This window comes from Schistocerca nitens, chromosome 7 (assembly GCF_023898315.1).
Source record: "Schistocerca nitens isolate TAMUIC-IGC-003100 chromosome 7, iqSchNite1.1, whole genome shotgun sequence".
Classification (NCBI taxonomy): domain Eukaryota; kingdom Metazoa; phylum Arthropoda; class Insecta; order Orthoptera; family Acrididae; genus Schistocerca; species Schistocerca nitens.
Window position 1 is genome coordinate 577,138,955 of NC_064620.1, and position 24,971 is coordinate 577,163,925.

Below are 24,971 nucleotides of genomic sequence, written 5' to 3' on the forward strand. Positions count from 1 at the left end.
GACAGGGCGACATGTCAACCGCATCCTCCATCGCAAAACACGTCCGGTGTGTTGTACACGGCACTAGTGACAGTACGTGTGTCGTATGATACGGAATATCTTACCGACGCACCTAATTTCTATGCCTGGTAATTGAATGATATCCTCGCCCGATTTAGGTGTTCGTATGAATGTGATCACTCCCAAGGAAACGATGAAAATGTAATCGTTTGTCACATAAGCTGCAACAAATGAACGCAACAATTTCACAATCACACAGTTTCTCTGTGCTCTGTCAAAACAAATGTTTTTAACGCTTTTTGAAGCTGAGTTCCCTTTTTGAAAGTTTTGACTCTTGAATTCATTTGTTGTAACATAGTTCACACCAGTTTATTGGTTGTTTTCATTTCTGCGAGATGTCTATGTGCTGTCTCGCCTGCTCTCACTGTTTACCAGATCTGCCAGCGACGGTAACGTATTCTTACCACATGACTCACATTCTGTAACCAATATATACACTGCTGGCCACCGTAAATGCAACACCCTGAAGGAAGCATCCGAATCAAGTGAAATTTACACCATGGGTTTGCAGCGATGAGATATGCAACTGATTAGAATTGCAGCGCAGACGCACATCACGCGCGCCTGTGGCGCCACCTCATAGCGCCATTTAAGGCTTGGCGATTTCGACGAGTGTACGTTCGGCACGTGTGTTTACCTTGTGGTTGTTTCACAAGACGATCAGTTATGCCTCGTAGACAACAGCGAACATCTTTTGATCAAGTATCCGAGTTCGACAGAGGAAGGATAGTGGCTTACCGAGATTGTGGATTATCATACAGAGAAATCGCTAGTCGTGTTGGACGAAACCAAACAACTGTAATGCGGATATGTGACCGTTGGATGCAGGAGGGTACGACGGACCGACGTGGTCGATCGCATTCACCTCGGTGCACCACTGCACGTGCTGATAGGCAAATTGTGCGCATGGCAGTGACGGATCGCTCAGTGACATCCCGAACCATAGCACAGCACATTGCGTCTGTAACGCATCATCCAGTGTCTGCGCGTACCATTCGACGCCGTTTACAGCAGAGTGGTCTGTCCGCAAGACGTCCATTGCTTCGTCTACCATTGACGCAGAACCACAGACGTCTCCGTCGCCAATGGTGTGATGACAGACGGATGTGGACGGCAGAATGGAATGACGTTGTCTTTACTGACGAGGCACGCTTCTGTCTGCAGCACCACGATGGTCGGATTCGAGTGTGGAGACACCGTGGAGAGAGGATGCTGGACAGCTGCATTATGCACCGCCACACTGGTCTTGCACTGGGTATTATGGTATGGGGCGGTATTGGATATTACTCTCGCACGCCTCTAGTACGCATTGCCGGTACTTTAAATAGCCGGCGCTACATATCCGAGGTGCTGGAGCCAGTTGTCCTTCCTTACCTTCAGAGCTCGGCCACAGCCATATTTCAACAGGATAATGCGCGACCACACGTGGCACGCATTGTCCAAAGGTTCTTCGTCAATAACCAGATTGAATTGCTTCCCTGGCCGGCTCGATCTCCGGATCTTTCGCCGATAGAAAACATGTGGTCCATGGTTGCTCAACGAGTGACCCAGATTACATCCCCAGCTGCCACACCAGATGATCTTTGGCAACGTGTGGAAGCTGCTTGGGCTGCTGTACCCCAGGAACACAGCCAACATCTCTTTGACTCAATGCCGAGACGTGTGGCAGCGGTGATCTCCAAAAATGGCGGCTACTCTGGCTACTGATTCTGGCAGGAACCACATGTCACAGACGTCTGTAAACGTAATCATTTGATACTTGGTCAACATGCTATCTACAAAATAAATCTTGTTGTGCTACCTCTTGTCTTTCTTGGTGTTGCATTTACGGTGGCCAGCAGTGTAGTATGACAAGTGCCAAGACTACAGAAAGATAAGAAACATTTCCATGACTGTACGGACATTTCATACTGTTGTGGGGAAAAAAAAATTGTCACGATAGGGATTTGAAGACGGGTCGCTCACACCACAGTCAAAACCCGTGCCCACCTAATCACGCCGTCGCCATTGTTTGCGTGTGCCCACGATAGGGATTTGAAGACGGGTCGCTCACACCACAGTCAAAACCCGTGCCCACCTAACCACGCCGTCGCCATTGTTTGCGTGTGCCCCTTGTTGACTTATTAATCGTGGACCATTTACTGTTTCTGTTATGCTTCTTTTTACCACAGTTCAATACACCTTCTTCCTATTTTCATGCTTGATATGTGTTCAGTTGAGGAGAAGGGAGAGAGGCCACCAAACAAAAAGTCACTTGTGTGGAAAAATGTCCTTGAACCGGTCCTGGCCGCACCCCCGAGCTTTCTTATACATCTACGTCTCCATCGACATCTACATGGCTACTCTGCAAAACACACTTGAATTCCTGGCAGAGGTTCTACTAACCTCCTTCAGACTATTTCACTACCGTCCCGCTCTCTAAAAGCGCGTGAAAAAAATTAACATTTACATATTTCCATTGAATGTTTGATTTCTCTTATTTTATTACGACGATCGTTTCTCCGTATGGTGGTTGGCGACGATAAAATACACTGAAGCGCCGAAGAAACTAGTATATGTATGCGTATTCAAATACAGAGATATGTAAAAAGGAAGAATGTGGCGCTGCGGTCGGCAACGCCTACATAAGGCAACAAGTGTCGGGCGCAGTTGTTAGATCGGTTACTGCTGCTACAATGGCAGATAATCAAGATCTAAGTGAGTTTGAACGCGGTGTTACAGTCGGTGCATGACCGATGAGACACAGTGTCGCCGAGGTAGCGCTGAAGTGGCGATTTGCCCGTACGACCATTTCACGAGAATATCAGGAATCTGGCAAAACATCGTATCTCCAACATCGCTGCGGCCGGAAATGATCCTGCAAGAACGGGACAAACGACGACTGAAGAGAATTGTTCAACGTGACAGAAGTGCAACCTTCCCGCAAATTGCTGCAGATGTCAATGCTGGGCCATCAACAAGTGTCAGCGTGTGAACCGTTCAACAAAACGTCATTGATATGGGCGGATCGACGTGTACAGGTATGGAAACAGCCTCACGAACCCATGGACCCTGCATGTCAGCAGGGGACTGTTCAAGCTGGTGGAGGCTCTGTAATGGTGTGTGGCGTGTGCAGTTGGAGTGATCGGGGACCCCTGATACGTCTAGGTACGACAATGACAAGTGACACGTACGTAAGCATCCTGTCTGATCACCTGCATCCATGCATCTTCGTTGTGCATTCCGACGGACTTGGGAGAAAGGCTCTTCTGAGTTTAAACACTTCCGCTGGCCGCCAAACTCCCCAGACATGAACATTATTGAGCATGTCTGGGATGCCTTGCGACGTGTTGTTGAGAAGTGATCTCCACCCCATTGTACTCTTACGGATTTATGCCCTGTAGGATTAATGGTGTCAATTCCCTCCAGCACTACTTCAGGCATTAGTTGAGTCCATGCCACGTCATGTTGCGGGGGCCGCCAGGTGTAAGAGTTTCTTTGGCTCTGCAGTGTATTTTCATATTCTGAGGCAAAAGCTGGTGATCTGTATTTCGTGATAAGATCTTGGCGCAAAGAAAAATGTCTTTGTTTTAATGATTCACGCTCGAATCCGCTATTCATATCCGTGAACTCTATTCGCTTATTTCGCGATAATACAAAACGAGATGCCTTTTTTGATATTTTTCGATGTCCTCCGTCAATCATATGTGGGAAGCACCCCATACAGCACCGTGGTACTCTACCAGAGGACCAACAAGCGTAGTGTAGGTAGTCTCTTTAGTAGACGTGTTGCATCTTGTAAGTGTTCTGCCAATAAAACGTATTCTTTGGTTTGCTTCCCCATAATACGAGGCCTGTTCAGAAAGTAAGCTCCGATTGATTGCCAAATTGAAACCACAATGAACATCAGAAATGTTTTACTTGTAACAATTAGCTACACCTTTCAGTTACTTCTCTACGTAGTCGCCGTTCTGACTTAGATTTTTGTCATAGCGTTGTACCAACTTTTCAATAGCCTCATCATAGAAGGCAGCCGCCAGTGCTTTCCGCCAATTCTCCACGCTGGCCTACACCTCGTTGTCTGTGTCAAAATGTTGTCTTCAAAGACAGCGGTTCATGTGACCAGAGATGAAACTCAGGGGGAGACAATTGCGGACTGTATTGTGGGTAATCTCACATTTCCATTTGAAAACGATGCAGGAGCATCTTCATTGCCCCTGCAGAATGCGGCTGAGAATTGTCTTGAAGAAGAAACAGCACGACAGTTATGTAATGTTAGCTGCATAGGTTCAGGCGAAATTTCTCACCAGGCCCTCGTACTTGGCGGCAGGCACTATTTTCTAGACATCTTTACGCACTCACTGCGAGCTCAGAAATGAGAAGAGCGACGTGATGCTAACTGGGGTTATACTAGAGACACTACCCAACACATCTGTGCAAAGCTTTATCGGATTTTCATAGTCGTTTCCATTTCGCGACCGATCGGAGCTTACTTTCTGAACGCCCCTCGTATTATCTATGTGATTTTTCCAGCTTAAGTTTTTCATAACTGTATTTCATAGATATTTAGTCGAATTCACAGCCTTTAAATTTCTTTGATTTTCCATTTAATCTGAATTTAACGGATTTCTCTTTCTACTCATGTGGATGACGTCACACTTTTCGTTATTGAGAGACAATTGCCACTTTTCGCACCATTCAGATATCGTGTCTAATTCATTTTGCAAATGGTTTTGATCTTATGATGAATTTACTATATGATAATGACAGCATCATCTGTAGACAATCTAAAAGACTTGCTCATATTTTGTCCTAAATCTCTAACGCAGATTAGGAACAGCAAAGGGTCTGTAACACTTCCTTGGGGAACGCCGAATATCGCTTCTGTTTTACTCGATGATTTCCATCGATTACTACGTACTGTGACCTTTCTGAGAGGAAATCGCGCATCCAGTCGCACAACTGAGGCGATAATCCATAGCCACGCAATTTGATTAGATGTCTCTCATGAGGGGCGGTGTCAAACGACTTCTGGAAACATAGAAATGAGGAGTCAGTTTGAGATCCCCTGTCGATAGCACTCATTACTTTGTGCGAAGAAAGAGCTATACTGTTCCAGCACAGTGTATGTTCCAGAATCCCGCTGCAAATCAACGTTAGTGACATGGGTCTGTAATTCAGCGGATTTTCTTTCTTTTGATGTGACCTGTGCAATTTTCCAGTCTTTCGGTACAGATCTTTCGTCAAGCGAGCGGTTGTGTCTGATTGCGAAGTATAGGGCTACTGTAGCACCAAAATGTCCGCCCCTGCTAGCTGAGTGGTCAGTGCGACGGAATGTCATACCTAACGGTCCGGGTTCGATTCCCGGATGGGTCGGAGATTTTCTCCGCTCAGGGACTGGGTGTTGTGTTGTCCTTGTCATCGTCATTTCATCCCCATCCACACGCAAGTCGCCGAAGTGGCGTCAATTCGAAAGACTTGCACCAGGCAAATGGTCTACCCGACGGAAGGCCCTAGCCATACGGTAGTTACATTTACATCACCAAAATCTGACAGGAAACTTATTCGTGTGCTATCTGTACCAGAAGACTTGCTTTTATTAAGTGCTTTAAGCTGCTTCGCTACACCGCGACGATCTACTTCTAAGTAACTCATTTTGGCAGCTGTTCTCGATTCGCAATTTGGAGTACTTTGTCGTCTTTGATGAGGGAATTTCAGAAAACTGTGCTTAATAAGTCCACTGTAGTGGCGTTGTCACCGGTTAAATCACCGTTAGTATCGTACAGTGAAGGTATTGATTGTGCCTTGCTTCTGGTGTACTTTATATAACGGCCACAATCTGTTTGGATTTTTGATCAGATTTAGAGACAGAGTTTCATTGTGGAAGCTATTAGTAACATCACCGATCTTGGAGACTTTGTGTTCTTTTTAATTTGGAATGTTTATTTCACTGCTTCTGCAACAATGTTCTGACCTCTTTTGGTGTTGCATGAGGGATCTATTCCTTTGGATTGAAGCCACATCTCGTCTACAGTTACATAGTTAGTTGGGAAGGGATGGAGGTTGAATCCTAGGGAGGCGTTGAGCAAATTTTTACCTGCTTTTTTTTCAAATAGATAATTTTGCGTTTACTTTTGGTGGATTTGGATGTTTCAGTGATCGCTCTCGCTACAACGATGTTGTAGCCAGTTGTCCATGTATCCGTCATGATGCTTCCTATGTGCTCAGGATTATTTGTTGCTAAGAGATCAATTATGTTTTCGCAACCATCTACACTTCGAATGGCACCTAACTTATTGCTCAAAATATAACATTTTGTACAAATTCTGACGATGTTTTATACCTACCACCGGCTTTACGTATTGTCGCCATGAAATCGAAGGTAAATTAAAATCGCCAGCAACTATAATTCTGCAAGTGTGGTACTTATTTGTGATGACGCTCAAGTTTTCTTTGAACCGTTCAACAACTATATCACCTGAGTCAGTGGCCGGGGAGGGGGGGGGGGGGCGAGCCTCGTTAAAGGGAACCAATTATTAATTTGTTCCGGTTGTCAAGTATAACGTCTACCCAAACTAATTTACTGGAGCCATCTACTTTCAAGATAAACTACATCTAACAGCAACAAAGACGCCGCCACCAACTTTATTTATTACATTCATTCATTGTATTCGCAATTGCATATGCTGTAGAATAGAATAACGACAATGAAAATTCGTGACGGACCGGAACTCGAACCCGTATTTCCCACTTATCGCGAGTGGCAGCCTTACCATTTGGCTATCCGTGCACGACTCACGGCCACACCCAAACTTCCATATGTCGTCAACCGTGCGTCTACTACCTGTACTCGTACATCCATTATGTATATTCCCGTACAGGTGAGACATTTTACTCGAATGTTGCTTGCCCGTTGTCGGCGAATAAATACGACATTGCAGTGGCTGTGTTATTCTGCATTATTACACAGGAACAGGCTCTGCGGCGACTACAGCCATTTTGAAATACACTCCTGGAAATGGAAAAAAGAACACATTGAACCGGTGTGTCAGACCCACCATACTTGCTCCGGACACTGCGAGAGGGCTGTACAAGCAATGATCACACGCACGGCACAGCGGACACACCAGGAACCGCGGTGTTGGCCGTCGAATGGCGCTAGCTGCGCAGCATTTGTGCACCGCCACCGTCAGTGTCAGCCAGTTTGCCGTGGCATACGGAGCTCCATCGTAGTCTTTAACACTGGTAGCATGCCGCGACAGCGTGGAAGTGAACCGTATGTGCAGTTGACGGACTTTGAGCGAGGGCGTATAGTGGGCATGCGGGAGGCCGGGTGGACGTACCGCCGAATTGCTCAACACGTGGGGCGTGAGGTCTCCACAGTACATCGATGTTGTCGCCAGTGGTCAGCGGAAGGTGCACGTGCCCGTCGACCTGGGACCGGACCGCAGCGACGCACGGATGCACGCCAAGACCGTAGGATCCTACGCAGTGCCGTAGGGGACCGCACCGCCACTTCCCAGCAAATTAGGGACACTGTTGTTCCTGGGGTATCGGCGAGGACCATTCGCAACCGTCTCCATGAAGCTGGGCTACGGTCCCGCACACCGTTAGGCCGTCTTCCGCTCCCGCCCCAACATCGTGCAGCCCACCTCCAGTGGTGTCGCGACAGGCGTGAATGGAGGGACGAATGGAGACGTGTCGTCTTCAGCGATGAGAGTCGCTTCTGCCTTGGTGCCAATGATGGTCGTATGCGTGTTTGGCGCCGTGCAGGTGAGCGCCACAATCAGGACTGCATACGACCGAGGCACACAGGGCCAACACCCGGCATCATGGTGTGGGGAGCGATCTCCTACACTGGCCGTACACCACTGGTGATCGTCGAGGGGACACTGAATAGTGCACGGTACATCCAAACCGTCATCGAACCCATCGTTCTACCATTCCTAGACCGGCAAGGGAACTTGCTGTTCCAACAGGACAATGCACGTCCGCATGTATCCCGTGCCACCCAACGTGCTCTAGAAGGTGTAAGTCAACTACCCTGGCCAGCAAGATCTCCGGATCTGTCCCCCATTGAGCATGTTTGGGACTGGATGAAGCGTCGTCTCACGCGGTCTGCACGTCCAGCACGAACGCTGGTCCAACTGAGGCGCCAGGTGGAAATGGCATGGCAAGCCGTTCCACAGGACTACATCCAGCATCTCTACGATCGTCTCCATGGGAGAATAGCAGCCTGAATTGCTGCGAAAGGTGGATATACACTGTACTAGTGCCGACATTGTGCATGCTCTGTTGCCTGTGTCTATGTGCCTGTGGTTCTGTCAGTGTGATCATGTGATGTATCTGACCCCAGGAATGTGTCAATAAAGTTTCCCCTTCCTGGGACAATGAATTCACGGTGTTCTTATTTCAATTTCCAGGAGTGTACATTCAATGTACGGGAATATACACAATAGATGCACTAGTGCAGTTTGTAGACCCGTAGTTGATGACATATGTAAGTTTGGGTCTGGCCGTGAGTCGAACACGGATAGCCAAATGGTAAAGCGACCGCTCGCGAAAAGCGGGATATCCTCCTTCGAGTCCAGTTCGGCACAAATTTTCGTTGTCGTCATTCCAGTCTACAGCTTGTGGCTGTCCATATACGCAATAACGAATACAATTAATGTATTTCATAACGGCTGTAGTCGCCGCAGTGTCTGTTCCTTTACACATGCATGGACGTGTATCGTGTTCAGCATAACATACACACTGCAGTATCGTATGTACACACAACAACAAAAGTTTTGCATCATCTCGGTTCCGAGAGTACCGGAACTTGTACAGAAAATTGGAATAGACATCAATATGAACATCATTTCCGCCCTTTTTATTGCTCATGAAAACCACACATAGTATCTTATACCACCATACAGCGAGACTGTCAGATGTGGTGGTCCACATTGCTTTACACACCGGTAGCTCAAATACCCAGTAGCACGTCCTCTTTCATTGATGCATGCCTGTGTTCGTCATGGCATGCTATCGACAAGTTCATCAAGGCATTATTGATCCAGATTGACTCATACCTCAACGGCGATTTGGCGTAGATCCCACAGAGTGGTTGGTGGGTCACGTCGTCCATAAACAGCCCTTTTCAATCCATCCCAGGCATGTTTGATAGCGTTCATGTCTGGAGAACGTGCTGCCATTCTATTCGAGCGATGTTGTTATCCTGAAGGAAGTGATTCACAAAATGTACATGATGGGGGCGCGAATTATCGTCCATGAAGACGAATGCCTCGCCAATATGCTGCCGATATGTTTGCACTATCGGTAGCAGGACGGCATTCACGTATCGTCCAGCCGTTACGGCGCCTTCCATGACCACCAGCGGCGTACGTCGGCCCCACATAATGCCACCCCAAAACAGCAGCGAACCACCACCTTGCTGCACTCGCTGGACAGTGTGTCTAAGCCATTCAGCCTGACCGGGTTGCTTCCAAACACGTCTCCGACGATTGTCTGGTTGAAGGCATGTGCGACACTCATCGGTGGAGAGAACGTGATGCCAAACCCGAGCGGTCCATTCGGCATGTTGTTAGGCCCATCTGTACCGCGCTGCACGGTGTAATGGTTGCAAAGATGGACCTCGCCGTGGACGTCGGGAGAGAAGCTGCGCATCATGCAGTCTATTGCGCGCAGTTTGAGTCCTAACACGACGTCCTGTGGCTGGACGAAAAGCATTATTCATCATGGTGGCCGTACTGTCGGGGTTCCTCCGAGCCATAATCCGTAGGTAGTGGTCATCCACTGCAGTAGTAGCCCTTGGGCGGCCTGAGCGAGGCATGTCCTCGACAGTTCGTGTCTCTCTGTATCTCCTCCATGTCCGAACAACATCGCTTTGGTTCACTCAGAGACGCCCGAGCACTTCCCTTGTTGAGAGCCCTTCCTGGCACAAAGTAACAATTGCAGACACGATCGAACCGCGGTATTGACCGTCTAGACATCGCTGAACAACAGACAACACGAGCCGTGTACCTCCTTGCTCGTGGAGTGACTGGAACTGATCTGCTGTCTAAGGTCCTCCGTGTAATAGGCGCTGCTCATGCATTGTTGTTTACATCTCTGGGCGGGTTTAGTGACGTCTCTGAACAGTCAAAGGGGCTGTGTCTGTGATACAATATTCACAATCAACGTCTATCTTCAGGAGTTCTGGGAGGTGGGGCGATGCAAAACATTTTTTGATGTGTGTATTTATTCTGTCGTTTCTGAACACTACAGATCCTTTGTAAAAATTTCGGCTCAACTTATCTCCCTGTTTTTAGTCGGTACCTAGAAAGATTTGAGCCTCACTACTTTCCATTATCGCTTGGAGCTCCCGTTCTTTCCCAACACAGCTACGACAGTTTACAGCTACATTATTGATTGTTGCTATTTCTACCCTCTTCCTGTGTTGTTGTTCCTGCAACCTTTGAAAATTGAGCCCTTTTTGCACTGTCCTGACGCCCTTTAACCTACACCTCTTGCTCTCAAAGCAGCTTCCATCAAAAAAGTTCTTGATTATTTTAACGGTTTTTTACCTTTACTACGAATGCTATGTAATGAAGCAATAACGCTGCCATCTGAAGATAGGTTAAACTCGAAACAAGAGATGACTAAAAAAATGCTGATACACACAAGATGAGACTGTTGCGTGCCCGTCTTCAGCATTTCACCAGACAGTTCAAAAATGGCTCTGAGCACTATGGGACTCAACATCTTAGGTCATAAGTCCCCTAGAACTTAGAACTACTTAAACCTAACTAACCTAAAGACATCACACACACATGCCCAAGGCAGGATTCGAACCTGCGACCGTAGCAGTCCCGCGGTTCCGGACTGCAGCGCCAGAACCGCACGGCCACCGCGGCCAGCTCACCAGACAGTCGTCGTGCAACAAAAACGTGGATAAGAATTAGTGCACCATTTACTGAAAAAAACTGATTAACTTGAATGCTTGTGTCAATATAATTATTAGTGTGTTTATGTCATCAGACTATTGTCCCAAGTCCCGTCTCATTTAGCTGCTTGCAATAGCACATTCGTTATTGAAGGACGATACTTTTCTTTTCAGCGGTTAAGTTCTTGGATTGCTGGCGGTCGTTCTGAGAGTATCAGCCCTGGAGTTCCGCTGTTGACAGTCTTGCAATTCCCGTGTTGAAGGAATGCGCAACATTTACAGATGAACAAGCAGAGGGGCCCTCAAACGTTCAATATTTATTGCAATAACATTGTGTCAATATATCGCGCGAAAGTCCGACGAGTAGACCGGCACAATATTATTGGCCAAGAGTTATACCTGGGACGCGTCGGTTTAGAACTCTGCATACGCGGCGAACAATACAGATGAAAACGTCTGAAAAGCTTCCAGTAAACATTTCAGTGGAACGGGGACTCATTTACTGGAGCATAGATTCGTGAAGCACAACAGCAACACTAATTACAAATTGTTTAACAAGTAAACTGTGTAATTTATCGTGTACATAACTGTTTTCAACGTATTTCCCTACAGTAACAACTGTTGGAAATTATGCAAAACAGTTATTTACTAATTACGGATTGAAAGCTTACATGATCTTATATCAGTGGTGTCTCAACTGTTTCAAGGAAAGAAAAACGTGTTGCCCACTGGGCGGTTGGCCTGATCTTATTTTATATCCTGAAAACTGCTTCAAGCAAATAAACATTTATATTTACTGTCCTGACAGCATGATCTTCAGTTTCCTCTGCTACTGTCGACGGCGAGGTATCCGGCGTTTCCTAAACAGTCAGGAATTCATTTCTCAAAGTACTTTAATATACTGTACATCCTCCACCACACCCTTTGATATTTTGTCATTTATTTGTTTGAATTCTCTGCGGAAATTCGTTCGGAGCGAATTAAATTTCTCTCGGTTTCAGGAGGAATTGCCGTTTACTGCACAACGCTGACTTTACACGGTACAATATGTTACGCAATATATTGAACGAGCGCCAATATTTTAATGCTCTGCGATCTACTTTAATATATTGCGCAAACCGCCAATGCCATACACAGACGATCAATATTATTGCGCAATACTGACTATTGCGTAATGAACGTTGAGCGTGTGATGGCCCCTTCACTCTGCAGAGAGAGAGAGAGAGAGAGAGAGAACACGCAGACCGGACCCACTGCACAGTGCCCGTGTTTTCGCAGAACGGCTGGACTTCGCTGCACTGCGCGGCGCGCGCCGGCTACATCGACGTGGTGCGCCTGCTGGTGGAGTCCGGGGCTTCCCCCAAAAGCGAGACCAACTACGGCAGCGCCCCCATCTGGTTCGCCGCCGCAGAGGGCCACAACGACGTGCTCAAGTACCTCATGACCAAGGAGCACGACACGTACTCGCTGATGGACGACCGCAGGGTAAGGCTCGCTGCTCGCTTTACTCACTTCTGTTCCTGCCACTAGTGACTTGTACGAGTTCCTAGTCGGATGAAGGTACAACAGTTGAGGACAGCAACTGTTGAGACTGGATATGCTGCGCGTGTGTCTGCCAGAGAAAGAGATGTGCCAATTGTGGTTCATAATGAGTTACGGGTTTGTAAGTGATGATCCAGCTCTCGTATCCTGTGCAAGTCTCTTCATAAATACTTCATTTGAGCTCGCTTGCTGTAATCAACTACACTGCACAATAGAATTAAAGGATCACGTTTTCGAACACCATGATTCCCACACACTGCGACGCTTAACTTTAAAATTTGGGTCAAAGGCGCGTACAACTTCCTCTGTTATGATGCAAAACCGTGGCGCCCTGTCTAACAATACCACCACTTGCAAAGTAGGTTAGAAATCAGATTAATAATGTTGCTCACGCAGCATATGTTCGCTTTATCGGGCAACAACAAAGTTATTGACTGTGGATGGTATCGTCAGAATGGAAATAATGAAGTCACTGTAAAAAAAGTCATTAATTTTTGCACTTATCTTGAAAGGATTCCCAAGTAGATTTTGTCGAAGTTGTTATGGCTCATCTTGTTGATTCTAGGGTGATTCCACTTTGACTGCTAGAAAGTCCAGATCTTTATTTTAGCAATATTTGAAGACCTAACAAATGCGTTTTTCAGGAAATTCTTAATGATCAAACAATCCCAGATCAGAACGATGGTATGGTAGAAATAATTTTTGACTTGGTGGTCACGATCCACATTTTTATAAAACTTGTAAATTCATATATACTTCTTCTTAAGTGTCACATCATCAAGAAAACAGTTTTGTATCGATCTTCATATATTTAATTTCCACTTTAACCAAACACAAGACTTGACTGTTCTTTTACAAAGTAAAATAACAACTTAACTTCTGCTAAGTGAAACAAAGACTGCACTGTGCGCATTCGCGCCAAAACGGTTACAAGTAAGTCAAAGATTGTGACAGTCTCACAGATATGAATACACACAGGAACCATATCACTGTAATATATCGATACATCGGAGTACCTATACATTAATAAAACCAAATGTGAATATTGTCACAAAAATATGTTTGTTACTTTGCAGAAATGTAGTACGATATTACTGGTATCGAGAACTGGGGTTGGAGTGCCGTAATGGTCACATAAACATAGAACCATTACATCTGCGACATCACAATCGGTTTCTACAGCGCTGCATGCAAAAAAAAAGGTGTAAGGTGGTTTAATGATGTCACACTGGCACCAAATTTCATCACATTTCTGCTCAGTGTCGCCCTGGACGTGTGACACGATAGGAAGGTCGTCACAGCCCCTCTTACCCACATTTCACCCCTTCTTTTGACGCCTCTGTGATGGAGTCAGAACTGCGATGCCCAATGTACAAAACACACGGTTCTCTTACGGGTGGCCATGGAAGACATTCCTTGATGTTCTTCACTCCCTTTGACACTGGTAACACCTATGGGCGTTTCAAGCCTCTTCTAAGGACATCCTCATCGAACGTGATCGCACCAGTTTGCAGAGCACAGCGATCGCATTTTTTGCCCTCCTGTACAAGTTGGAACGGCCGGCCGAAGTGGCTGTGCGGTTAAAGGCGCTGCAGTCTGGAACCGCAAGACCGCTACGGTCGCAGGTTCGAATCCTGCCTCGGGCATGGATGTTTGTGATGTCCTTAGGTTAGTTAGGTTTAACTAGTTCTAAGTTCTAGGGGACTAATGACCTCAGCAGTTGAGTCCCATAGTGCTCAGAGCCATTTGAACCATTTGAACCATTTTACAAGTTGGAACCAGTAAGGGCTGTTGAAAACCATTCGACTAAATTTGAACGTGATCCGAAGCAGTTAAGGATGCTTATGCTTTCTCAGCACTCCCATTTTGTGTCGTCCTGTGTCGTAATGACAGGAGGATGTGACATTGCCAAATGCATGAATAAAACGGCCTAGGGTCCCTTTAAGAACACTCAAATCGCCAATAGTGGCACTTGCTCAGCTCTATTGAGAATTTTAAGAATGTACCTGTACAGACGGAAACCATGACGAAGGCCTAGACGCTTGCAGACCAACGACCCCTTCGACACTCTTCAACCCCAGGTGGCCTACTATCAGGCGCAAGAGCAGGATTGTAGCGGTGGAAGAGTTGTAGCGTAGCCTGCTTGCAGGCGTCTGGTACTCTCATCATGGTGGCTGTCTGTACAGGCACATTTATAAGTTGCTCAACAAAGGCGAGTGGGCGACACCGAGGGTTTCGCCGAACGGGGGTCTCTTAGACGAACCATTTGCCATTTTATTCACGCACAGGTTAATGTCACAAACCCCCCATGATCACGCCGCAAGAGGACGAAAACTACGGGCGCTGAGAAAACACAAGCATCCTTAGCTGTTTCGGACCACGTTCAGATTTCTTCCAACAGTCCCTAGTGGTTCCATTCCAAACACGAGAGCAAAAACTGTGGTCGCACTGCGATCCAAACAGTTGCGATCACGGTCGATGGGGATGCAACCATACAATGTCCTTAGAGAAAGGCTGAAACACCCATGGGTGTCAGCAGTGTCAAAGGGTGTGAAGAACGTATTCCTGCTGCACATCGCACTGTGAACTGACGTTTTCGACCGCGAAATAACCGAGAATCAACGCCCGAGCGAAAGGACTGGTTTCATTGACGCCCTTTGTGCCACTCCCTGCGGTCTTCTTTTGTCGCTTCTGAGTAGCAACGTCTGTGGAATGTTTCTGCCTCTACGTCAGAGAACTTACCTGCTGTAACGTATTTCTCCAGCTTCCCTAAGACCTCGTGGTCAAGTTATAATGCGCCCAGTAATATGAGTCTGATGGAATTCCTTTTAACTTACACAAACAGTTTAGATTTGTTTTAACACAGCTCACCGCTTAACTGAAGTAAACTCTGCTACCAGGTTGAATGCCTTAAAATTACGTCAAATTAACCGCAGAATTAGAATACTGGCTTGACATGAAATAATATGCAGACTTCTGTAGCTTCCTGATGCCAACAACACGAACGCCAGCTCAGTCAGTTAATGAATAACTTCTTATCACAGTATAGAGGAGGGATTGTATCAGCAAAAGAGCATTATTATCAAGCATTAAACATAGCAGGTAAGTTTAGTACAGTGGTGGTAGCAAATAATAATCATGTATGCTATATTTTGTGTTGTCAGCAAAATGGAGTGTCACTGTTAATATTGCACGCACCAGCTTTAAACTCTTTTATTACAGACAGCTGGCTTAGACTACCATGGAGCCATCTCACTTACTGCCAAACCACTGTCATAAATCTGTGTGTTCTGATTTGTGAGTACAGTTTTTCGTAAGTTTTGATAAAATATTGGCAGTGTGCAAACCACAAAAACTGTACATGGCACTCTGTACCAAAATATCATCTGTACTGCAGGAGGAAAAAAGCTATGTGAACATCACTATGGTTTATTAAGAAAGTAAATAAACTCACCGATGATGGTGACTGTACCCACAGGACTGGACTTCTACATTTATTAATCTGAAAAGACAAAATTGAGGAATGTGTAAAATGAAACAATAAATGGAAAATGACCAAATTATATTTTTATGTTGATTAGTTAACAGATAACTACTAATAGTTTAAGATGTTTGTTTTCAAGGTAATATGTACAATATTCACACCGAAGGACTATAAAACTAAAAGGGGATATTGAAATTGTACAGAGATGGGCAGTACTAATAGTCACATTTTTGTTTGAGTCATGGGAGAGCATCACGGAAATGTTAAAAAGTTGAACTGGCCAAGGCTTGAAGATGGAAGAACTAGTACCAAGTAAGGAATCTGGAATTATACTACAGTGCCCATGTATCACTCTCATTGGGACTGCAGAGATAAGATTAGACTAATTATAGTGCCCACAGAGGCATTTAAGCAGTCATTCTTCCCACATTCTTTATACAAATGGGACAGGAAGAGGTCCTGATGTGTGGTACAGTCAGAAGTTGGGCTATACGCTGCCATATATTTAATAGTAGTTTTAGAGTACAGATGCAGCTAAAGAAGGGACTTGCTTTGTACTGTGATATTGTGCACTTTTAGAAATTGGCAATCAATTTTGTACTAGTGTCCTTTTACATAATTTCCTAGTTATAACTTCCACTCTGTTCTCAGTATAGCCATCAATTCTGAATGCTGTGTGTATTAAAGTAACATTGTTATGCTTCAGTAGTCATAAATATCTAGTCGTTTTTGTTTGACTTTAATTGCAAATCAGATTCATTTTTAAATTGTTTCTTCCCATTTCAGTGTGTTACTCATATTGCTGTAGTTATTCCATTGTAGTCACAATTATATGGACAGCAACCTGTACTTAGACTGTCCTGAATGAAATATTTTGTGATTCCTCACAGTGAGTGATAAACGGAAATTGATTTAAAAATTGAAATTTGTGGCTCTGTCAACCCTGAAAACATGTATCCACACTTGTTGCAGTGTATCACTTCTTCTATAGCACATATAAGTAACACAGGTCTGGTTTGCATTAACAGCAATCTGTAATATGTGCAGACGAAGATGCATCGATGGCATAGAATCTTCTTTGGACACCTGCTGCATCGATTTAAAGGCTATTTGTGGTATTCAGGATGCACACCAACAGTCTCATATTGTCAGCTGGAGAGACTAGATGATAGTAGGATAGATAGTACTTCCTAACACACTGCAAATAGTCTGTAGATTGTCATGATTAATCTCCCAATAAGATCATTCACTACAGTCCAAATGCTATCATAATAAATCAAATCTCACAAACAGTTTACGACCTGTGATCATTTTGCTCTCATAGAAGCTGCCTTATTACAAATAAGTTTTTAATTTCAAGACCTTACTGACACAAAAGGATGCCTATATTTGTACAAATTTCATACTAAAAGTTTGAGAGTGTAATTAAAGGTTGGTTGGTTTGTGGGGTTGAAGGACCAGACTGCAAAGGTCATCGGTCCCTGTACTTAAAGATTTGATGTCAAGTCCTGGGAAAGAAAGTTTCATCATTCTAATAGCTGAAACTTTTAAGATTTCCTGTTTTTCTGTCATAATGCCAGATTTTTCAAAGAAAATCCTCCACTCTCCCAGAAATTATATTTGTGAAATATATTTAGTTTTCTTTCAGGCAGAAAATTTATTGATGGCATCCCCATTAATATTCAGATGGTGAATGACATCTGATTATTATAAATAGTTCAAATTCGGGGTTTCAGGGAATAGAATGGGAAGTTAATCCAGACTATAAATTATATTGAAGAAAAGGCAAATGAGGGTTGGTGGAAAGCAAATGCAGAGGTCTTGTGCATGAGTTGAAGGCACACATTGTTTTTTAAAGGCTGGCGTATGAGTGTCAGTATTTGTGGCACTGGCATATTATACCAAAATGGGGGACTTGAAAATGCAGTTCACAACTCAAGTGACTGAGATTCAGGCAGAAATCCTTTGTACTCCAGGCTTTAGGCAAATCCAATATCTCCAGAAGTGCTACTCTGAAAAGTGGAATTAGTAGCTGTGACATTGTCAAAGTGATTATGCTCAACTAAACTAAATGATGGTGAACGTAAGGAAAGTGTATTTATTTGGTAGAAATGACAGTCATTAACACTCTCTTATCTGACTTACATTAACGCAAAATAATGTAAATTTAAATAGCCTGGTTCAGTAATGTTGTGTAGTATTTTCTGTTTTTCCTAATTTTTTAAAACACATTTCTTCACTTCATTCAGTACTCCATCAATTTATTATAGGTGTACTTGTGTCATTTACCATGAGTGAGAAATGCTAGGACTGTTAACTTTGGATTGTGGTATGGTGCCTACTGTACCTTTTTCTGTTGAGGCAACTGTAGCGGTGAGGGAATCAGGGGACTAAATGAGCCTCTGCAATAGTGTCGGAGGATATACCGTTAGAGATTAGAAAATTGTGGAACAGGACCAAAGCATTGCAGCTCATCAAGCTGAACTACTCGTAGACAAGGCAAGGATACACGTGGGCAGGTTACATGAGGGAGAAGGGTAGATAGAATTGGGAAGTGGCTGCAGGTAATAGATGAAACAGACATAGGACTTTTCCAGACTTTGTTGTCATTAATGTGGAAAATATATTACATCTGTAGTCCCATTTAGAAGAAGGTGACCTATATGTGGATAAAGCTGTAGAAAAGGCACAACAAACTTTCAAAAGGAATTTGAGAAATAAGAAGGTTGAAAAATCTATAAAGAGAAAGAAAGTATTATTGTTAGGTGGTTCACATAGCACAGGTGTAGGCCAACAATTTCAGGATGATCTAGGTCCAGATTACCAGCTCAGCAGCTTTTTTAAACCACCTGCTAATGTTGATCAGCTGATAGAGGATGTAAGATCATTACGTAAAGCTTTGTCAAAGGAAGATTCCGTGGTCATAGTGGGAGTGCCTGGCAATAGTACTTACAGGTTCATAGTGTTCTATAGAGTGTGACCTGATGAAAATAGCTTCATCCATGAAACATACCAGTATGGGATTTATGTCTGTTTTGGGACATATTCATCGATGTCACTTGAACTCCTCCATCAGAAGAGTTAATTTGGAGATTACAGTGCTCATGATATGAATGAAAAAAAGGAAACTCGTTAACAAACTCATTACCTTCTTTGAAAAATGATTTCGTCCAAAAGTAATTCAGATTTAACAAAAGTCTACAATAGAACCATAGATTACTCGAGGAATGAACCGACAAGTTTTGTGAGGAGATCCTCTGGATATCGTATGAGGTAGGTTTACACTTGTGCCTTGACACTGATTGTCACTTAAAAATCTTCAGTTGCTGGAGGGAGTCATTGGGTTTCCTGGCTGCTGTCATCATTGTAGCCCAAGTGCTGGTTTTAACAGGTTCAATCATCCCAGCTTCATGGAGGTAGTAGAGTTCTTACATAATGGTTGTCCTTATGGAGAATGGAGTGGGTTGTGTCATTCAGAAATGAGGCACCGTATCTGGTCATAAAGAGATATGTACCTGGAAATCTGTGGCACACCCCAGGGTAGGTTTGAATATAAGCTTGAAGGTGGCACAGAGGTCATTGAGCTCCTGGAAGGGAATGGTGTCAGAGGTGGCTGCATATGTGATGGAGAATCCGAACAGTGAGAAGGCAACCAGACTGAAAACATTGCCCACAAGGTGACTATTGACAACAAAGATATCAGCCATGTGATCTTTTTGTAGGCAGCTGTAATTGTGAATTGATCCTGAAGGGGTAACGAACAGTCACCAGGCACAGACAATGCATGAGGTAAGGCCAATCCAAGGGAACCAGGATGAGCATACATTTGGGGGTTGACCGAGAAAATGGTTGCTTTTGTGTCAACTTGGAAATGGCTATCCTGATATGCAATTGTGAGGGTAATAAACAGCTTGATAGTGGAAGGACTGCACTGAGGAACAATCGCCTGAAGTTCGTGTACCGTCCCTAGATGCATGTAGAGAACAGGATCCTATGTCCCGACAGATTACAACAGACAGTTGAGAAATGTCCATCTTCCCAAAACAGGTGCAGCATGCCCCACAATTGGGACAGTTTGCTTGTAGGTGTGCCATGAAGCAGTCTAGATATGACAAAGAACCCCACTGCTCATGTTGACCATCAGGGGAGGGGTGGCAGGCTTTTTGTTGTAATGTTCAGGGGCCATGGCACGTCAGAAATCAATTAATCTCTGCTGCTGTCTGGAATGTGCTCACAAGAGTTTGCCCCCCTCCCCGGGACACAATGCAGCATCTGAACTGCTGGTACTTCTTGCCCAACCACAAGATGCTCGTCACTTCCTGCATGATGTCAAAAGAGTGTTCAGTTTTCAAAATATCATCCAAGGCAGGGTCATCCAGCTTAAGAGCTGCAGTGTGTACCTCTGTACTGGGAGCAAACTGGACTACTATTTCTCGAATCAAGGAGTTGGTGTATGAGGTTTTGCAATCAGAGTTGATACAAGGAAATCGCAACGGTGGCCCAAACCTTGAAAATCAGTCACCCAAGTGTAATTCGACTGCCAAGGTTGCATGTAACATTGATGAATCTCAAGTCACAGTGGAAAGCAAGGAACACATCTCCTCAAAAGTGAGTGTGATGTAATTCAGGAACTGAGCCAACTTCTTCAGGAAGAAAAACATGTCTGGAAAAGTCCCATGAAAGGAATAATGGACACTGAAGAGTATCATCAGAGACCTGAAAGGCTGTGAAGTGCTGTTTCATTCACTAGAAATATGTGTCTCAATCCTCTTCAGCATTGTTAAAAGGCGGAAGTGCAGGTGGGTAGCTGTTGACCTGGCAAGTAACCGCCACCTACACAGATTGGGGACTCTGAACTTGCACTTGATCCTTCAAAAGCCGAATATCCTGATGGAGCAATTCAGTCCGCTACCACTGTTACCATTGCTGCTGGTGAAAATGCTGCAGGACCTGCCATTTCAATTGCTGCTGCAGGAGCAGTTGTTACTGTTTCTGTTCTAATCTGTGTGACACTGCAAACCTTTTACCTCATCACAAATTGTAGTGCCCAGAATCGAACTTGGGAACCAATAGAAAGTGGCCATTGGCCAGGCTGTCAACAGCAAGACGCTAACAGCAAACAGGAAGACAACAACAAGAAGAGGAGAACAGACAAAAGAGACAACACCACAGAATAACAAGTCCAACAAGTATTCAAAAGCAAAACCCTAAGATGTTGCAAATCCAGAGAACACAACAATGGTTTGTGGTGACAATGATACCAAAACTCAGAAAAATCACTTCTGAAACTGAGCCTTTACACTGTTAACTTTAAAGGGTGGCTGCAGGCACCATTAGGCTGGCAAGCCAGGCATGGCTCAATGGACAGCACATTCAGTGGCGACACCAGCACCTGAAGATGTTGCAGTACTGCCTAGCGTCTGTTACAGAGTTCCGTGACTTCTGGCAAGTCTTCAGACTCACCAGGCCAGGATACCAGAGTAGCGACCTATCTAGGTGTGCCCAAGGGTTGGGGTGGAGATAGGAGTGCCATCCCCTGCAACATCAGCTGGGAGGGGCCATGATGTCACTTCTCTCCTTAATTTTATGGAAACAAGACAGGTTATGACCAATACTTGCAATGATGAAAATAAAACCATCAGGAACTTACCACTCACACCTTAACTACCAGTCTGAGGTCGAGCCAAGTCCCATACAGTCTGACTTACTGTAGACCAGTGACATCCCTGAAAGTATAACACCATAGACTCTCAGATTCCCCAGGAATGATCTCTTTTTCCTTAACTTGCAGAACTAATTCCTGTCAGCTGGCTTACCTCCAGTCCAGTAGAAGAGTGCTGCCCTTCTCTTACCCCAATAATATTATGAACCAAGCACCAAGTGATCTTAGGGGCTGATGACTACCAGTCTATTCCCTTGAAGACTCAATCAGCATCATTTTCATTGTCCTGAATAATAGAGAAACATTTCCTTTGAGATTATTAAAAACATAGTAATATGTTATTATCTGTTTTATATTTAATCCAATTGTTCTGCAGAATAAATTCAAAATATAAAATGTTGCTCTGATTTTAAAAGATAAGGGATCATTTTTATATTTTCTTATGTACCCATGTATGTATGTTTTTCTTGTGTGTAAGATGTAATTATCAGGTGTAATTGTAATGTATGGTATCAGCTTATAGGGTGCTAATCTCTACGGTCTTCGTGCAGTTTGTGTAACAATAAAGGTGTGAAATTGAATGTAATATTTATGCTTACTTCAGAGTATTAGGAAACTTTGCTTTGAAGATCTCATCTGATTTTTCTACAATTGACAGATTTGTATTCTTTATTCTTAGCAGAGTATATTACTAGCCGGATAATTCATGATTGATTAAAGGTTGGTTTGAATTTTGCAAGGCAATACATTTGGTGATAGGTTGAAGCCTTGACGCAGTGTGTGAGGTATGCACAGAATACTTGGTTGAGTGGCCACTGACCTGACGTTGTGACCCAGAAATCACTTATAATCCATCATGAACATTCAGAATTTGTGATCACTTGAGTGAAGCAGGAGCATTGTAATAATGTAAAGTAAGACTGTGACTTAAAAAATAAAAATAAAAAAATTGCATACCACACTATAAATTTGTTTTGAAATTTTCAGTTTGTTTACAACTTGATGATATGCAGCAAAAACAATAACAACAAAACAATTGAAGACTTCATCCTGGTGTCACCAGCTCCTGTTGACACTGCAGCTAAATTGTCAAATATCTTTGTTGTACTTTCTACAAAGGTGAGTCTATTAGCTTACTTTTGATGATAAATTCATATTCATATGTACTTAAACATAAAAAATTAATAAGCTATAATACTGACACAGTATAATATATACCTAACATTACAAAATAATATAATGATGGACAGCATGTACCAATATAGCATAAAATATGAAATATGGCTTTTTATAATCTAGAATATTATTCAGTTACTGGCTGATGAAAATTCAGCATACATTTTATTTGTGATACTTACAGGAATAATGTTGTTTTCCGCCAGGAGGAACTTTCAGACATTAGCACATGAGTCCACTCATGAATCCTTTCCTATCATTCTCCTTGAGTATTACAATACAAAAGCAAATGGAAGGTTGAACATTATGTCATCTGCTCACAATAAAAAAAATGAAAAAAAATCTGAAACACACTAGAAAATTTATTATAGGTCAGCAGTTCTTATAATTATATTTGGGGGATCTGATGGTCACTCCTTGCTACTTTTATTTAGCAGTTTTTTCTCCTCCCTGCACCCCCTTTTGTTAGATTGGCCTATTATAGAAACAGAATGATTAAGAAACAGCATTTTTGTGTAACATTTTAATGTTAGACTAAAGGGTAATCTAGATATTGTAGCAAAACTGAAAACTGTGTCAAAACAAATGGATCATCGATAGCCCAAGGTAATCCGACAGTTGAAACTTTCAATTTATGTACGTTAAATTGTCAGAAACTCTGTTGTATACATCATCTTTTCATTGTACTTCATTCAGATAACAGTGTCATAAAAGACAGAAACTTGCTTGCTAGTTCAAGAACATATTCATCTGCTAATTGGACGCTTCAGGTCTTGAAATTTTTTTTGTGTCTGTAGCGAACATCGCATTCATTATATCCTATGTTTAACTGACATTTCTGGCATAGGTTCTCCAGACAGGTTAATCAGAGATCCATATTTTTCTGGTTTCCAAGGTTTTCTTTAAGAGCTATTTTACTGACTTAAAATGCAACCATCATCGTAAAGGAATCAAAAATTTTGTAACTGTAGTATTGTTATCCAAAAGTTCATTTTTAATACTCAAATACAATTCATCAGCAAGATCTTATGTCTTAACTGTGTACATATTGTACGAGGATGAATCAAATATAAATGGGATATTTTTTTTTTAATTCATTAGCAAAAAACAAAAATTTATTTTCCCACATAGTTTATCACTTTATAAATATTTTTTCCCATTGAGAAGGAAGGCTTTTCATCACAGCATCATAGTATGAAGCTGGTTGCATGAGGAGCCAATTGCGTACAAGTTCCCTCACGCCCTCGTCACTTCAAATCAGTGGCCTCCCTTAACTTCCTTAAGAAGTCCAACCAAAGGTAAATCACAGGTTGGTAGGTCTGAGCTGCAAGTAGGATGATCAATCTTGACCCCGGTGCATTTCCTGTAGTTTGGAGACCTTTAGAACTAGTGTGTGGCCCCTGGCATTTTCATGGAGAAAGGTGACCAGTCGAAGTGGTTGGTTTCTTCTTTTGCAGCAATATGCATCCCTAACCCTCTTCAACAGCTCACAGTAATATGCAGCACTGATTATGTGTTGCTAGCTGACAGTCCTCTGCCACTCCTTACTGGTTTGTTTGGATTTGGCAGTGTAGTGCAGGATCCATGTTTTGTCACATGTAATGATCCAACTCAAAAATGCACCACCTTTTTTTGCAAACCTTGCTGTAAGCTTCTGACAGACCTCCAAACACCTCAACTTCTGATTTACAACAATAGATCCATCTGGAACACACTGTCGGGAACTGCAGGTCATTTGTTATGATTGCTTGACAGCTCTCGTAACTTATTCTGACCTGTTCTGCAATTTCTCGCCTGTCAGTCACCTTCAGGAATGTCTCAAACCACATGAATGTTTTTGTCTTTAATGTGATGATCCTGTTGCTGATTTTCCACATGTTCTTGACCTTCCCTGAACTCTTTATGGCAGACGAACTCATGCATCCTCGACACTGTTTACTCACTGAACTGTGCAGTCAATTTGTGGAAAACGTCTGTTGTTTGAACTCCTTCATGAGCAAGAAATTTTATAATTATGCATTAACAGTGGAGGGAGGTGCACCTGCTGCTCCGACATTTTGAGCATTACTGACGAAGCTGTTGGAAGTATGTAATGGCTAGCTCTCCCCACTCCTAATGGCCCCATCCATCAATACTAGAAGTGC

The 24,971-nt window shown here is 43.6% G+C and overlaps 1 protein-coding gene across 1 annotated transcript in view; it reads left to right on the plus strand.

Moving 5' to 3' along the window:
- The window catches only part of LOC126195755 (serine/threonine-protein phosphatase 6 regulatory ankyrin repeat subunit A), a 427,181-nt gene that overhangs the window by 283,196 nt on the left and 119,014 nt on the right, over window positions 1-24,971 (plus strand). The window contains exons 14-15 of the mRNA XM_049934383.1: window positions 12,242-12,448; window positions 22,639-22,770. Of these exons, the coding sequence (XP_049790340.1) occupies window positions 12,242-12,448; window positions 22,639-22,770 (339 nt within the window). The remainder of the gene's footprint in view (window positions 1-12,241; window positions 12,449-22,638; window positions 22,771-24,971) is intronic.